An 18,852-nucleotide genomic window follows, 5' to 3' on the forward strand; every position below is an offset into this window, starting at 1 on the left:
AGTATATTATAGTATATGAATAAAAGGATTACTGCGATGTATTCCATAATGCACCACAAGTATGTGTTTTTATTAGCTTAAACTCTTAATCCCCGTTCAGTCTTCTCTTCCAGGTCAACTACGGCCTGAGCTTTCTCCACTCCAAACCATAGATGTCTGTTATTTCTACTCCAGTGCTCTTTAACAGGTGCTCAGGCCTTGTGTGCAAGCGATATTGCTCGGATGCTACGACTCAGAAAGAGAGCCTTTGTTCGCTGACCACATAATCAACTGTGGAATCACTTCCAGATCTTCTTGTAATCAGCAGAACCCAATCACAACATAAGCTGGCCCGCTGCTCGAGCGCTTCTAAAGTTCTACTGACAATAAACAAAAGGAGGAAGAGAGCGGGGGTTATTCCAGTAGCACACAGCAAACTCATGATGGTCTGTTTAATATCGCAAAGACTTTATCTGTGCAAGACATTTTTCTGTGGATGAAATAGCATCAAATCAAATTTGTTATTGAATTTGATATATGAAAAAAAAAAAAAACCTTTGATTGTGTAATACAAGATTTTCTTTAGTATAAATCCCCAAACCACGTGTCAAACAAACTCAAGAACCCTATAAAACTAAGAGCTACTACAGACATGCAGAAAAGCTTGACTAAAGGCATGTCAAAACTATTCAAAAGTTTGGGGTCCGTAAGATTATTTTTGTTTGTTTTGTTGAAAGAATTAGTAATTTTATTTGTCAAGAACACATTAAAAGTGACAGTAAAGATATTTATGATGTTTATTAAAATAAATGCTGTTATTTTGAACTTTCTATTAATCAAAGAATCCTGAAAAAAGTAATAAAAAAATTAAAATATTAAGCAGCACAACTGTTTTAACACTGGTAAAAAATGATAGAAATGATAGAAATGTTTCCTGAGCAGCAAGTCATCATATTAGAATGATTTCTGAAGGATCATGTGACACTGAAGACTGGAGTAATGATGCTGAAAATTCAGCTTTGATCACAAGAATAAATTACATTTTACTATATATTCAAATAGAAAACAGTTATTCAAATTGTAATAATATTTCACAATATTACAGTATTTTTGATCAAATAAATGCAGCCTTGGTGAGCAGAAGAACCTCTTTAAAAAACATTGAAAAAAAAAAAAAAAAAAATCCTACAGACCCCAAACTGTTGAAGGTTATTGTACATTGATCCATTTAGCAGGCACCATTATTCAAAGTGACTTAAAAACCCATCTGCATTTTGTTTGAATGTTCTCAGGAAAAAATAATCCTCACACAGGAAGCAGTTAAATGCAAATCATTGAAGGCAATTTTACGTTGAGGATCAGTAGAAGCATTTCCAATGAGACCCGAAGCGTAATTGGCCCTTTCTCTTGTTTTCAGTTGGATCTAACCAGTCAATTAGCTCTAAATGAGTATTGCGGCTTAAATGGCGCGTGACTTCCATTTTCTATGAGTATTGCTTTAGCTTTTGGCATCTACCCTCCAGCAATGAAGTAATGGGCAATGAGCTAAAAAAAACATAATTGTGTCCAAAATGATAAAAAAAACAAAACAGATATCTATCCCAATTTTAATATGCAGAGACAACCCTTTCATTGAGTGATTTCCACAAAGAGTGTAAACACTGTAGTGCTATCAAAACATTGCTCTGTTTGTCTTAGTGAGGTCTGACACAACTGGAGAGAGCTATCCGTTAGCGTTCCCATTCATTTCAATGGCAGAAAGTACGCAATTTCGCTCTCGGGTCTAGAGCCAATCACCTGAACCGTAAATAGCATGTGACTAATCACTCTGGAGCAGTAAATGACATAATGGCAGCATCGACTGGCTAAAGACACCATAAGAACATACATATAGTCCAAAATACTTTACTAGTAACTATAACTTGATAACTTGAGAAAAACAGACAGTCCCGGACCAACCTAATGCCATTGGTTGAGCCAGATTCATGTTGGGTGGCTCAAGTGAACAGCAATATTTTAATAGTGCCACAGCGTTTACAATTTTCAGGAGAAACATCCGATAAATGTCATATTAAGCTGGGATAGGACAAAGTATTTTGACACAAAAAGGACAAGTTTACAATTGCAAAGTTAACTTACTTTTTACAAGTCAACAAAGTTAAACTTTGGCTAAAAACAAAACAACGAAATTAGCATTACAAGACGAATATTATACCTAAAAAACACATTTTGCTGTATCCATGAATCATTCAATTCTCTCGGCTTCATTTTAATGACAACGGCTTATTTAATATATTCTAAATCATGTAAATTATGCACATGCATAATTAATGCTATGTGTACTAACATTATTACTTGAGGAACAAAACCTCTTCTTTGCTTCAGAAGGAGAAAAACAAGACAGAAATAGAAGTTGAATTACAAGGAGAGAGAGAGAAAGACACTCAAATCCAAAGTGTCTGTCATGTTTTCCATTCTTTCTGGAAATGAAGCACTTCTCTGTCCTCTCACTGAGGTCAGCGATAACAACGAGCGCCCTGACATCACAATGACATATCTTCCTGTTGAAGACTGAAATCAACTGTTGCACTGTCATACAGTTCAATATAACAAACAGATAATTTTACTGTGCTCTTGTCTATGGAAAGAGCTGCAGTATTTGGAAAAACCTGGCCAAAAGACATCAGTCTCTAAACAAGAAAAGTGAATTTAGTTCTCAAAAAAGCATAATTTATTTGCAGATGCCACTTGATTTGATATTTTGTTTTAATTTTAAAACTGATATGTCCAAATACTTTTTGGAGCAGCTGTACACTGTAAAAAAAAAAAAAAAAAAATCCTGTTAGATTTAAGACACAAAAGGCAGTTGTGGTTGCCAGAAATTCACAGTAAAAAAATACAGTGACTGTTTCAGGTATTATGGGATGGCATGACAGCATATTTCACAACTTATAACAGTATATTGCATCACATGATATGTTCAAGTTTTACTTAAAGGTGCCCTAGAATTAAAAATTGAATTTATCTTGGCATAGTTGAATAACAAGAGTTCAGTACATGGAAATGACATACAGTGAGTCTCAAACTCCATTGTTTCCTCCTTATATAAATCTCATTTGTTTAAAAGACCTCCGAAGAACAGGCGAATCTCAACATAACACCGACTGTTACGTAACAGTCAGGATCATTAATATGCACGCCCCCAATATTTGCATATGCCAGCTCATGTTAAAGCATTAGACAAGGGCAGCCAGTATTAACGTCTGGATCTGCACAGCTGAATCATCAGACTAGGTAAGCAAGCAAGAACAATAGCGAAAAATGGCAGATGGAGTGATAATAACTGACATGATCCATGATAACATGATATTTTTAGTGATATTTGTAAATTGTCTTTCTAAATGTTTTGTTAGCATGTTGCTAATGTACTGTTAAATGTGATTAAAGTTACCATTGTTTCTTACTGTATTCACGGAGACAAGAGCCGTCGCTATTTTCATTTTTAAACACTTGCAGTCTGTATAATGCATAAACACAACTTCATTCTTTATAAATCTCTCCAACAGTGTATAATGTTAGCTTTAGCCACGGACCACTATCAAACTAATTCATAATCAAATGTAAACATCCAAATAAATACCATACTCACATGATCCGATCCATGCACGCAGCATGCATGACGAACATCTTGTAAAGATCCATTTGAGGGTTATATTAGCTGTGTGAACTTTGTAAATGCACTGTATAACTGCACTTATAGTCGAGAGCTCGGGGGCGGGGAGCGTGAGGATTTAAAGGGGCTGCAGCCTGAATCGGCGCATAGTTAATGATGCCCCAAAATAGGCAGTTAAAAAAATTAATAAAAAAAATTTATGGGGTATTTTGAGCTGAAACTTCACAGACACATTCAGGGGACACCTTAGACTTATTACATCTTTTGAAAAGACGTTCAAATTTGGTGTTGTATCTTAAAATCTACTGATAACCACCATGGTAAAATAGAAAACCGCATGATGAATCAAAGTACATTATAGGTAGCCTGCCCATAAAACAAGACCAATACTCATATACAGGCAGTGCACAGGGTCAAACACACAAAACCTTATTAGGCTAACAGACATGACAGTGCAATAAACATTAAATAGGCCTATTATGCTCTTTTGCAAAGTCTTGATTTTGTTTTTGGCGTCTATTAGAGTAGGTTTCCATATTTGAATGTTCAAAAAAAAACACATTTTACTCATATTCTCCATTGTTGCAGCACCTCTGTTCCCAGTCTGTCAGTAACACTCTGTTTAGTTCCTGTCTCTATGAAGCCCCTCCTTCTGGAAAGTATAATGTGCTCTGATTGGCTGGCTAGACCAGTGTGTTGTGATTGGTCAACTGCTTCCAGTGTGTTTGGGAAATGTCAAGCCCTTTATCATAACCACAAGTTTAAACACACTTTTTTGCATATATCTTGGCCGGGAATATTTTAAATGAGAAATATTGTGACGTGTTTGTTCCCGGAAGAAAACTCAAGACTACAATTTAGGAAGCCAGTAATTATAGTTTATGAAGTTTTAAATATGGATAATTTTCTTACAAAAATGCATCGCTTGGCTTCGGAAGATCTTTATTAACCCCCTGTAGTCGTATGGATTACTTTTATGATGGATGGATGTGCTTTTTTGGGTTTCAATCGGTTACTATTCACTCCCATTATAAAGCTTGGACGAGCCAGGATATTTTTTAATATAACTCTGATTGTGTTTGACTGAAAGAAGATAGTCATATACATCTTGGATGGCTTGAGGTTAGGGATGCACCGATAGGATTTTTTGGAGCCGATACTGATACTGATTTTAACAAACAATTATTGGCCGATTCTGATACCGATATTTGTCACTTCCTCTCTTATTTGAAATTTTGTCATCAAAATAGATAGTATTTTGATCTCTTTTTTTTTAAATCAGCGAAGTTCAAAAACACCTGCATTAAATTATACTAGCAGTTTTATTGCTGCATCATCAAATAATGAACATGGATTGGATCCATTTAACATTCAGCAGGCCTACATAAAGACAACAGAACAAAGATACATATGAAATAAACTGTGCTTTTAGGTAGGTTTAATAGTTTTCAGGTACAGAAATAAAGTAAACAAATGTAAAATAACACTACATATTCTTCCTTTTTTTATTGTAACAGTCTTTATTATGATTAATCTTCTAAAATGTTTTTTTATAAACATTTTAATATATTTTTTGTAAGTTTAAATATGTATAAGATCTCCTTTACTAAGACGGGACTCTTATTTTGACGGGTGTTCTAATCTACGGTGAAAGTTACAAAAGTTATTTAGTCAAGAACAGTGTGCTATTTTTTTGTCTTTTGTTATTTGATTGGCATTAAAGCACAGACAGCAGCAATATAATTAATAAACCATTGGTTTGTTATATCGGTATGTTTCCTGCTATAGCCGATATGCCGATGGTTGTAAAGTGAGCAAAAAACGTCGGATTAATATCGACGGCCGATACATCGGTGCATCCCTACTAACCCTTTAATGCATTATTGATAGCAAAAATAAGAAGAAACAAAATGAATTTAAATATGTGATGTGGAACATAAGGACTTCTAGGAATGTCATTTTACTGTTTATCACTGTAATTTACACTACCGTTCAAAAGTTTGGGGTCAGTAAGATTTTTTTTTTAATGTTTTAAAAGAAGTATCTTATGCTCACCAAGCCTGCATTTATTTGATTAAAAATACAAACAAAAACTGTAATATTGTGAAATATTATTCCAGTTTAAAACAGCTGTTTGCTATGTCAATATACAGTAAAATGTAATTTATTCTTGTGATCAAAGCATCATTACTCCAGTCTTCAGTGTCACATGATCCTTCAGAAATCATTCTGATATGATGATTTGATGCTCAAGAAACATTTATGATTATTATCAATGTTGAAAACAGTTATTTACATTTTTATTTCATGATGCTTTGATGAATAGAAAGTTCAAAAGAACTACCATTCAAAAGTTTGGGGGCAGTAAGAATTTAAATTTTATTTTGGGGGGATAGAAATAAAATTAATCAATACTTTTATTCATCAAGGATGAGTTAAACTGATCAAAAGTTACAGTAAAGACAATTATAATGTTAGAAAATATTCTATTTTAAATAAATGTTCTTTTGAACTTTCTATTCATCAAAGAATTTTGAAAAAAAATAATTGTACACAACTGTTTTCAACATTGATAATAATAATGAATGTTTCTTGAGCATCAGATCATCATATTAGAATGATTTCTGAAGGATCATGTGACACTGAAGACTGGAGTAATGATGCTGAAAATTCAGCTTTGATCACAGGAATAAATTACACTTTACTGTATATTGACATAGAAAACAGCTGTTTTAAATTGGAATAATATTTCACAATATTACTGCTTTTGTTTGTATTTTTAATCAAATAAATGCAGGCTTGGAGAGCAGAAGATACTTCTTTTAAAACATTAAAAAATCTTACTCACCCCAAACTTTTGAACGGTAGTGTATATGGTAATTCATAGTTTTTACTAGCAAAAACCATACATTTAACAGTAAAGATGTTTTTCACTGTACAGTATATGGTTTTAACAGGTTTTTAATGTAGCATTTTTACACAATCGGTTTAAAGTAAGGCTTGGTGTTCAACAAGTCAGAAAGATATGAATGCATCTCTCTGTGTGTGTGTGTGTGCGCACATGCTCACTTACACTCCGTTGAGACACCTGCGTAGAGAATATGAGGCTCCGCCTCCACAGGTACGAGAACAGTCACTCCACATGCCCCAGGCATCCCAACCAGTGTCCCTCTCCTCATCTGAGCGGGTCGTTCTTGAGGACTATAAGACACAAAGACACCAACATGTACTACTTACAGTATTTCTGGATCATGTGACACTGATGTGAATTCAGCTGAAAATTAAGCTTTGCTATCATGGGAATAATTTACATTTTAAAAGATATTAAAGTAAAAAAAGGTTTTTAAATTGTACTAATATTTCACAATATTGCTGTTTTTACTGTATTTTTGATCAATTAAATGCAGCCTTGGTGGACGATGAAAAAAAAGACAAAGGCAAGAAATTTCATAGTACGCTGTTCAATGATGCCCTCTACTTGTAGATCTCAGGTTTCTCCACTTTTGACCTGAAAATCGCATCGTTCTCAGCTGTAAATGTTATTACTGGACAAACATTTTTAGAAGAAAAACATTAATTCATTCTCCAGTTTTATTTATGTTCGGTCACCCACCTATCCATGGCGTTCCTTCACTTTTCCCACCAGTAAATCCCACTTGGACACCAGCTACACACTGACCTTGAACATTAGCTGAGCTCCTTGCGTTCCAGAATACTTTTGCTTGATTTTTTTACCCACTCAAACTCATGTGTGTTGATACAATTCATAGAGCAAAATATACTAACGTCTAGCTCTGACTGCCTTTTTATTTGGTGTCAAATCAATTGAAGCTCACATTTACTGACCTCAACCTCCCATATGTCTGATCTAAAAGCAGCCAAGACTGTAACGAAGCAATAAGACGCGAGAGACTCTGACTCGTGTCGTGTCTAAGAGCAACTCTGTTCTGAAATCTCATTTACACACAGATTTATGTGAGTTTGACATCACGCAGTGCCATTTTAAATATGCATTGAATGAGATTCATGTGCAGCAGTGGAGGACAAGATTTTTAGTGAATAACAACCAATTATCTTCAAATATTTCAGTTTGTTGTTCAAAGAGTTTGTGCATCAAATCAATGAATCCTTTCTTCCAAAAATAAAAAATAAAAACCCTACTGACCCCAAACTTTTGAGCAGTAGTGTACCTCCATTTGAAAAAGGATAATGTGCAGTTGTTCTGTGGGAAAGGCAGATTTCTTCCTGCATTCTGCAAATTCTTGCTCATTTTCGTTTGGAAAATGTAACATCTCTGCTTGTTCAGTTCTATTACTGTGAATGTGTGTGTAGAGGCTTTCTTAATTTCACATGTTGGACCGCAGTCCTAGTTAAACAGTCCGTCAGCGATTGCCAATGAAAACAGACTAGCAGCGGTGGGCTTTGACTAGCTAACCTCGCAGCGGTGATGGGATGTCAGCTTTTACAATGATCTAACGCCGATCCATTTCCCTGAAGACTAAACTTTCCAGTCAAGAGCGATTCTGTAAATTGGCCTCAGATTAAATTTCAAATCCCTATTGTTTTAAAAGTTAGTATCGCAGGTTCTTCTTCTATAAGACTTCCTGATGGGCAGCCAATCTTTATGGATTTTCTCCAGGCTCGCTAGGTAGAACAGGACCCAGTTTACTCCTGTCTCCTCTCATCACAAACCTCTCACATGAAAATGGGACTGGAAGAGATCACATCAACGCTTTAGAGGAGAAATCAACACTCATTTAGCATCTACGCTGCAGCTGAGGAGTCTGTTGGCTAATGCTAGTTAAAGGTTAGCTTAGGGCTTGACAACCATGGCTAATGAAACATGAACTGTTTATGGTACTCACACATTACATAGAGCTAGAGATATTAATTTTCTGCTACAGTTTATGACAGTTTATAGGCCAAATTAAGGCCTGATGACCTTTTGTTAGGCTTATAGCTAAAGAATACTTTATAGTAAATTTATAATATACATGTATAATATACATTTATAATATGTGTGTGTGTGTGTAATTGAGATGCATCGATGCTAAATTTCTCCACCGATACCGATAGCTGATTATTCAGAGTAATATCTACCGATAACAATACTGATACACTGTAAATGCGAACGCTCAAAAACTTAATTGGTTTGAGTAGGACAAACTTAAATTGAACAAATTAGTTCAGTTAAATTAACTGCTGTGAGTATTTAGAACTTTCTTTTTCTTTTGAGTTCACAACACATATTTCATATTTCAAGTAAACGGAGCTGTTTAATTGTTTTGAGTTGTATGAACTCATTTCTTTTCATTTAGACTAACTTAAGTTTAACTGAAACTGGGCTGGGATTTCTATGTCCCAGCATGCTTTGCACTCGAAAGGGAGAGTAAATGCTAAAATTAAGTGTTATATAATGTTTTTTTTTTGTGCAAAATTAATGGTAAGGGAGATGTAATAGTGATTAATGTTTTATGCAAATTTAGAAGAGTTTCTGTTAATGTGGGTTTTTGGAGAGTTACCATCATGATGACAAGTGACACATGTGGCTTGGTTTGAGAGCAGGTAAGTTACATGTTTTAAGTTGCTGTACTTGTTCAGTAAGTGTTATACCATGCTATTGTTAACATGTAAGCAAATTAGCAAGTTGCCATTTTCTGTATTTTCTTAGGGTTTACAGTGAAGTAAAAAACTCATTTGATTTACAAGAACTCTAAATTAAAAAGTGAATTAACTAAATATTTTATGTTAATTGCTATCAAAATGTATGAGTTAGCTAACTCAGTACTTCAAGTTAGAAGGAATTAACATGCATGAGTACTACTCAAAACTTGATAGTTCTGCTTACTTAAAATTGTTAAAAATGACTTAAAAATGTAACTGATTACCTCAATTTTTTGAGTGAGCCTAACTTATTCAGGGTTACAGTGTAGTTTGGGGGTTCTGCCTTTTATTAATGATAATTATATATAATTATATTTTGAAAGAAATGCAAAAACGTCATTCTGTCCATTTCATCAACTTGTTTCAGAGTAACTGGTATCAGTTATAAACATAAACACATTGCTCAAATTAATATTAACACACATTAACTAAATTCTGAAGATTAAATTAATATTTCTGAACTTTCTGAATGTTATTAATTCATACAATTACTATTAATATTGAACATCAAACAGGATTTTTAGCATTTTCTTTACACAAAGCATAATTTCAGTGCATTTTCCAGCCCTCTTTTGATTGACAGAATATGTCAGCCTTGACTATCGGGTGTTTTTAAACTATCAGGCAATACCGATTATTGGCCAGTGCATCTCATATATATACTGGTGCATCTCATATATATATATATATATATATATATATATATATATATATATATATATATATATATATATATATATACACACACACACACAGAAAGCCGCTTCAGAGTACTTGAATGGACAAAAACACAAAAAATTATGCCAAAATGCCAGTTTTGGCGAATATCCTTGTAAGCTCAATTGTAAAATAAGTTAAATCTTAAATGACTGTAAAGAGTTGTGAAGACATAGGATGTGCGTCAGATCCGTGTCATGTGCGTCAGCTCTTAAAGTGACAGCAGCCTACCTGCTGCTATTTGTCATTAATGTTAATCAAAGAACAGAAGAAAAAGAAAATCACTCACTGCTCTAGTTGTGGCTTTAATAAGGATTGATCTATTTTTAATTTATAATTTCTGCAGTGAAGATTGTGAAGTGTTTGATAACTTTATTCAATTTCTGTATATTTCTCACCTGTTAGAAGTACCTGAAAATCTTAAAGCACAGTTAACAAGGTTACATAGGTCAAAAACAATGAAAACAATAACTTTTTTGCTGTGCATTTTGGCAGGTCAAGTAAAAATCTGAACCGGTCTGACTGGGCCAAAAGAAAAAATTGAGCCTTGATCTATTGAAGGGCACAGATAATTGTGACATTTATAAGATTGTTTTAGTTCTTACATTTTTTAAAGCCTAATAAATGTTAAGATTGAAAGCTTTCAATTATGTTGAATGGCTACAATTAATGGATCAAATTGATCAGTACAGTATTAGTATCAGTGATACTGGCCTTCATTCATAAAATTATGCCATTAAACAAGTATTTAAAATAGACTGTCTTTATGTTGTTTCTACATTCATTTGGAGATTAAATGTAAAATTATTACAATATAAAAATATAAGAAAAACTTTAATGTTAGTTGTGATTAATCGTGACAAATTACAGAAAAATGTGCGATTAATTAGTTAATTGTTTTTTATCGATTGACAGCACTATTCCATGTGATCAAAGCTGAATTTTCACCATCATTACTCCAGTCTTCAGTGTCAAATGATCCTTCATTTTAACAAATAAAAATAAAATAAAACTAAACTAATTACAAATAGTTGCTGGTAATTGAAATAAAGCTGAAATAAAATAACATATAAATTGCATGAAAAACTTACATTTAACTTAAAGCTTCTGTACTCAGAACTAAAATTACTAAAACTTAAAATAAAATTGAAATAAATTGAATACTACAATAGCATACACTCTAAAAAATGCTGGGTTAAAAACAACCCAAGTTGGGTTGAAAATGGACAAACCCAGCAATTGGGTTGTTTTAACCCAGCAGTAGGGTTAAATGTTTGCCCAACCTGCTGGGTAGTTTTATTTAACTCAACTATTGTTTAAAAATCACTGTATTGCTTAATTAAAATTAACCCAAAGTATGTTGGAAATGAACATTTATTAATGTTCAATGAATAATTATTAAACAATAAACATTTATTAAATTTCTTATTAATACATTTATATTAATAAAGTATTAAATTTATATTAATAAAATATTAAAGCTTATTAATAAACATTCACCTTTTGTCTATTATTGTTGCCTCTAATTGCATCTGGTTTTTAATTTCCCAACTATTTTGGGTTCATTTTAAGCTAGCCATATAGCAATTTTTAAACAATAGTTGGTTTAAATAAAACTACCCAGCAGGTTGGGCAAACATTTAACCCAACCGCTGGGTTAAAACAACCCAATCGCTGGGTTTGTCCATTTTCAACCCAACTTGGGTTGTTTTTAACCCAGCATTTTTTAGAGTGTATAAATAATACTAAAATAACACATATCATGGAGTAAGAACACTAAACTAGGAAAATACAATAAATTACAATACAATAAATACAAAAAAAAAAAAAAATTTGGTTACACTTTATTTTGATGGTCCCCTTTAGACATTCTGTTGACTATACATAATGTGCACCTGTCAACTAACTCATTACAGTATTAGTAGACTTTTAGAGGTAAGGCTAAGGTTGGTAGAATAAGTTGACATGTACTTGCAAAGCTACTTATATTCAACAGAATGTCTAAAGGGGACCATTGAAATAAAGTGTTACCATTCATTTTTACAGCATGAAGGTCAGTCCAATTGTACGGCAAGATGCTTGAAGCCAGAAGGGAGGAGAGAAACTCAATGACAGCAGGACCACGCAACAAATGTGTGACTCAGAAAACCCACGATATTCACTGGGTTCTCATTTACTGGGCACATGAACGACACACCAGAGAACTCAGTGAAAATCTGAGAAAATAAGAGCAAAAGATGGCAGACTCCGCTGGCAGCCGCACACAGACGTCTCTACTGCATCTCATGACTGAGCGGCTACAGAGGTGTCGTTTCACAATACTGGCTAATGCAGCGCACCAGACCGGTGCGTCTGGCAAAAGAGGAAAACCAAACACCTCTCTCGGGTTACTCACAGATTTCTGATCTAGCACACAGTCACACAGTCTTTGTTTACATTATGATTTCATATTGAATTGAATATTCGTAGAATTCAGATGCACTACACGCCCTCATTAATGCCAAATGCATGTCATTATTTAAATACTTCACATTAAACACCTGAAAATGAACCCCGTTTATGTTTCTGGTGTTTGTTTAATGAAGTGAAAAAAAAATTCTGTCTAACAAAGGCCAAATAATCTTTAAAAATATGTTAGATTTACTGACAGCTACAGCAGTGTGTGGGAATTTTCCTTCTTCTCCATATTATTCCCTGTGTCCAACACCTGCCTGCAATCATTCCGTTGTTTATGTATTGTTCTGTATTGTTTTAATAAAGGGAAAATTACTAAATAAACACAATCTAAATGTTTCATGATCATTATGACAATTTAGCGTTTTGAGTGCAAGTACATATGTCTAAATGGACCTCAATATACACTAAACCACATTTTTTTTTAAATGATGGTGATTGATAAGGTATTTATTTCTCATACTAAGTGTTACACCAAGTTTAAAACTTGGAATAGAGAGGAATTTGTTAAATTCCCCAACCAGAAATATTAAACTTTGGTGCAAAACTTGCATAGCAGTGCACTAAAAGCCCTTCAGAACAGCTTGGTTACACTATTTCGATGCTCAACTTTCTACTATCTACTAACTATAAGTAACTTTGCAACTACACGCCAACTAACTCTCATTAGAGTGTTATTAGACTGTCTGCTTAATATCTGCTCACTCTTTATTATGATGGTCCACTAACAGACATTCTACTGACTATAAGTGTCTTTGCAAGTACATGTCAACAGCGCTTGATATTAACACCCGGCACATGCAGGTGTATTTCAGCAGTGGCGTGTAACGTAGTCACTTCTACTAGTCACTCTGGTGGCTTGAATTTATATATGTTTTTAGTTGTAGTCTTTTAGACAGGCATCTGAAATAATAAATTAGGTGCAATGCAGTTGCAATGTTCGATCGATCGATTTGATCTATTTTTCGATACTGAAATATCTGAAATGCTTGCAATACTCATTTTCCTCAGAATAGATACACGATACCAGCTGCTCTTTCTCTCTCTCTCTCATCTCTCCAACAGCGAGTCGACACACAAACCCTCCTCCCCTCACTCACTCATTTCATTTGTGCATAATTTTACTCATTCCTGCAAATTTTGTGCTCACGCACACATAAAGCCGCCTCTCAGTACTAAATTGAGTTCTTTTTCGCCAATTATTGCACTTAAACTGTCAAATAAACACAAAATAATGTCAAAATGCCGGTCTTGGTGAGTATTCATGTAAACACAGTCAGTTGTTTTAAGTGAACATAAACAGTTGAGAAAGAAAACACATGTGTAACAGTATAATGGATCCATGCATCAGGTCTTAAAGTGACAGCAGCCTAATAAACCTGCTGCCAAATTATGATATAATATTAAAAATATGTATATGGCAGTTTTCCCCCATGGTATAATGTGTAAATTGTAACGAGTGTAAATGCTGAGCAGCTAGTAACTTTGGTAAACCACTAGACACTGTGGCTGAAGAGCAAAAAAGTTATTATGCTAACCCGAACCCTAACACCTAACCCTAACCTAACAGTCTACTAACACTCTGAGAGTTAGTTGACCTGTAGTTGCAAAGTTACTTATAGTTCGTCTAAAGTGGACCATCAAAATAAAGTGTATCCCTGTTAAGCAACACCCTGGCAACCACTCATAACATCCCAACATATTTTCTGTTGATCCAGCACATCTCACTTCTTTTTTTTTTTTTTTTTTTTTAGAAAATCAAGTCCATTTTGATATATTACAGGTATCTCATCGATGACCTATACATTTTATTAAAAATGGTAGAATGCAAGAAAAAAATCATAAGCAGGTAGTCAATAAAATCATCCTAAATTCATCATTCTGTTTTCTTAACCCAATGCATTTTTACAAGAGGGATGCATTTGGGAGTTCATGCAGTTCCTAGCAACAGTGAAGGCACTGTTTGTATATTTTATTTGGTGGTTGTGTCTGAGATTAAAATCAGTGCAATTTCCTAAGAGACAACGCTCTGAGTCCACTGGAAATGGAGTGTCCAATATTTTGGCCACTGCACTTCCAACCTCTTGCCAACATTTTTAACTTTACTGCACCCAATTGGAGAATGCAAGAATGTACTTTCTAAGCCACATCTGAAATATTTCACTTCTGGATTACAACTATTCAGCTTTTATGCTTTGTAATATGGTTAGTATATAATGATATATAATGGTATATAGTGAGTTTGAATCTAGACTTGATTCAAATAATGGGTTTGATCCAAATCCTAGTGAGAACGCAGTAGCTAGACAACAAGGTAAGTCACCAAGCCAATCAGAGCCAATGTCACTGCATTGTTCTGGGAAAAAAAAAAAGCATTTGGTCCATAGTGGTGTTCACTTCATATTCCCGTGTCTCTCTTGATTTGTCAACACTCAGAACTGAGTGAGCTGAAAGTATATTTTGGACAAGAGCTCTCCAGAATATTGTGTGACCTCATATAACTCCTCTATACTTGTCAGTTTAGGTAAAGCCTTTGATTGCCAAGACTGCTCCTTGGGAAAGATCGTTGTAACAAATAATATGCTTGTTAGATAGATCATGTTTGTTTGTCACTTACGTTCTCTCCTCCAAGAGTACTTTCAAACAAAGATGCAACAAATCACGGTTTGTGTAGCCGAATAGTCACTAGATGAATTACTATAATCAGTTTAATGGATCAGTTTATGGCAAGGACAAAAATACTCTGCAATGGACGTTTTTCAGCCAATATTGCAACATTAGTTTGAAAAGTTAGTCTGAGGTTTATGGTGCAAAGCTTTCACCCAATTAAATAAGTACAAGTAAGGCCCGAATTTAGCGAAAGAAAAAAAGAAACATAATTGCAAAATCATGAGAAGTGCACAAGCTGTCATGACCTAAAACCTAAATCTATTGTTTGATCATATTTAAATAAATGTCATATGCGATTAACAAATTATTAATAAAATAATATTCAATTAGTCACGTGACTCTGTATTGCAAAGATTCTTGAATGATTTGGTCAGATCTCTAACACTGAAAATGAGAAAACTGTAGTAAATATAACAGCGGAGCGACACATGTCTTGCATGCTCAATATGTACTTTTGAATTATGAATTAAAGGAACATTATGTGGTATTAATGAATCAGAGCCTGTTTTCTGTCAGTCCTGAGAGCCTGTGCTAGTGCTGCTAGTGCACATCATGAGTGCAAATAAATCGTTACATAGGAATAAATCAAACTTTGAATGATTAAATCAAAGTTAGAATTCAGAAACTGTTGATATTAGCGACACCGGTGGCCATTAAGTGAACTGCAGCTAGCAATTTATTGGTCATGCTTGTATTCGTGCACACGTAACATACAAGAAACTGAACATGATTCAATGGCCCATTATACTCACAGCGAAGTTCTTTTTCATTCTTTGAATATGTAAATATGTGCTGTGCTCTTTCCTCTCAATGACAAAATAAACACACAACAAAAAGGAAAGCGGTGAGAAAACAGCAGTTAAGAAAGCATCTGATCATAGTGATGTGGATATGTTTGCATTTACACTGTTATGATAGTTTGATTATAAAGTATATCTGAGTCTACAGTCTATATGGATCTGACTATTTGAGACTAAAGTTTGAATTACACATTGACATTACAGAATAACTCTTAGTCTTTAGGCATTATCCTGAACATTGTATAAGCATTCGTTTTATGTGTCATTGGACCTCGTTCATGAAACACGAGCAAAACAAATTTTTGTGTAAATCGTTCATAAAGCCGTTCTGACACAAATTTTTGGATTCACAAAAATGTTCAGATTTTCAAAATGTTAGTTAGTAAGAAAGAAAATGACACCTGCTCCCTGCCACATGTAAATGGTGCATAAAACATTAGAAAGTTCTGTGTTCTAATCGATCACAACATTCTTCTTGACAGGCTCGAAAACTGGGTTGGGCTTTCTGGGATGGTCCTTAAATGGTTCAGGTCATACTTAGAAGGGAGAGGTTATTATGTGAGTATCGGTGACCATAAGTCTGAGTGGACATCCATGACATGCGGAGTCCCTCAAGGTTCAATACTTGCACCCCTCCTGTTCAACCTATATATGCTGCCACTGAGCCAAATAATGAGAAAGAACCAAATTGCATATCACAGCTATGCAGATGACACCCAGATTTACCTAGCCCTCTCACCTAACGACTACAGCCCCATTGACTCCCTGTGCCAATGCATTGATGAAATTAAAAATTGGATGTGCCTAAACTTCCTTCAGTTAAACAAAGACAAAACTGAAGTCATTGCGTTTGGAAACAAAGATGAAGTTCTCAAAGTGAACATGTACCTTCACTCTAGGGGTCAAACAACTAAAAATCAAGTCAGGAATCTTGGTGTAATTTTGGAGTCAGACCTGAGTAAAGACAATAACTAAATCAGCATATTATCATCTCAAAAATATTGCAAGAATTAGATGCTTTGTCTCCAGTCAAGACTTAGAGAAACTTGTTCATGCTTTCATCACCAGCAGGGTGGATTATTGTAATGGACTCCTCACTGGTCTTCCCAAAAAGACCATAAGACAGCTGCAGCTCGTACAGAATGCTGCTGCCAGGATTCTGAGCAGAACCCGAAAACATGAACATATCACACCAGTCCTCAGGTCCTTGCACTGGCTTCCAGTTGCATTTAGAATTGATTTTAAAGTTCTGTTACTTGTTTATAAATCACTCAATGGCCTAGGACCTCAATACATTGCAGATATGCTCATAGAATATAAACCTAACAGATCACTCAGATCATCAGGATCAACTCACTTAGAAATACCAAGGGTTCACTCAAAGCAGGGAGAGTCTGCTTTTAGCTGTTATGCCAGCCGCAGCTGGAACCAGCTTCCAGAAGAAATCAGGTGTGTTCCTACAGTAGCCACATTCAAATCCAGACTCAAAACACATCTTTTTACCTATGCATTTGCTGATTGAGCACTGTGCTACGTCCGAACTGTTTGCATCCTATTTTATACATATTATCTTTTTATTCTTTATTTTTTTTTTCCTGTTTTTATTTCATTTTTAATGTATTTTATATCTTTTATGTATCATCACTGTTATTTCTATTCATGTTCTATTTTTATTCTTCTTCTTTATGTAAAGCACTTTGAATTACCATTGTGTATGAAATGTGCTATACAAATAAAATTGCCTTGCCTTGCCTTGCCTTCTAATTTAGGCAAACTGATGACACTGCATTTTAATACATTTCACCAGATGATTTGATTTAACTGTTAACGCTTGTCACTGTAACTTTTTGACCCAGCCGTCCAGTCACAGTGGAGGAGGGGCAGGACAAATACTATACCCACCAATCATCCTACTTGTACAATGACTGGACAACAATGGAGAAGTTAATATTGCTGGTTACTGTATTTTTGAATGTTTGGAATGTTACTAATGTTTGGAATTCATTAATATACACACGTTTAACTACGGAAGCATTTGCGAATCCGGAGGAGAGTCTATTTTACGCGCAAATTACTCTGAATTTGCTCGTATATTTATGAAAGTTTCATGAATGAGCCCTATTGAACAGAAGAGAGGTCACATAGATGTCATATCCTTTTGATTTTCCCGGCAAAAACGTTCTTCACATAAAAATCTGCCTTCAGGCTTTCAACCTAGGAAGTTAGAGAAGGTCTAATTTTTAATTTCGTTCACACATTGGCGATAAAAAGCAATTAATACATGAAAATTCTTACATATTGCCCCTTTTAAAATCAAAAACTCTCTCAAGCCACATATTTTGGATTGAACGCAGTGAATTTTGCCAATAAGACCTTGTATAAGACTCTACATCCAGGACTTTGAAATGTGCACTAGAGCACTGTCCCTGAATGAACACATGAAGTTTGGCCTATAATAATATGTATAGTGTGATCACTCTGTTAGTAATGGCATGATAACAGGAAAAATATATTGTTATCAGAACATCACTGCAGAAGGATGTTGTTGTTTTAACTCTTATTATGGTGATGAATTTTGAAAGCCTAGATATTTTGTGGTAAGCTTTACCGCTATTCTGTTTTAAGTTTGTATGCATACAGTAGCTATTTGAGCATTATGAGTGCAAACTAAACTGTAATAAAATTATACAACATTTACAACTTATGATCAATAGCAGTTAGTGTCCGCCTTTCTTAAATTGACTAGCCCCCAACTTGGAAAGGGGCTCAAAAACATTTCCCACGTGTGCTTATCTTGTAAATACAATCATTCCCACATGACTTGATCAGTCTTCTTCCCACAGTAAACATTTTTAGTGCAAACATACAACAAATTTGAAAAATAGAACCATGTCT

General features: G+C 34.5%; 1 protein-coding gene across 2 annotated transcripts in view; it reads right to left on the reverse strand.

Moving 5' to 3' along the window:
* The window catches only part of adamtsl3 (ADAMTS-like 3), a 245,072-nt gene that overhangs the window by 119,784 nt on the left and 106,436 nt on the right, over positions 1-18,852 (reverse strand). For both annotated transcript variants that reach the window (XM_048183676.1, XM_048183677.1), the window contains one exon: positions 6,726-6,853. In XM_048183676.1, coding sequence (XP_048039633.1) covers positions 6,726-6,853 — 128 coding nt within the window. The remainder of the gene's footprint in view (positions 1-6,725; positions 6,854-18,852) is intronic.

Source organism: Megalobrama amblycephala, linkage group LG3, assembly GCF_018812025.1.
Source record: "Megalobrama amblycephala isolate DHTTF-2021 linkage group LG3, ASM1881202v1, whole genome shotgun sequence".
Lineage (NCBI taxonomy): Eukaryota > Metazoa > Chordata > Actinopteri > Cypriniformes > Xenocyprididae > Megalobrama > Megalobrama amblycephala.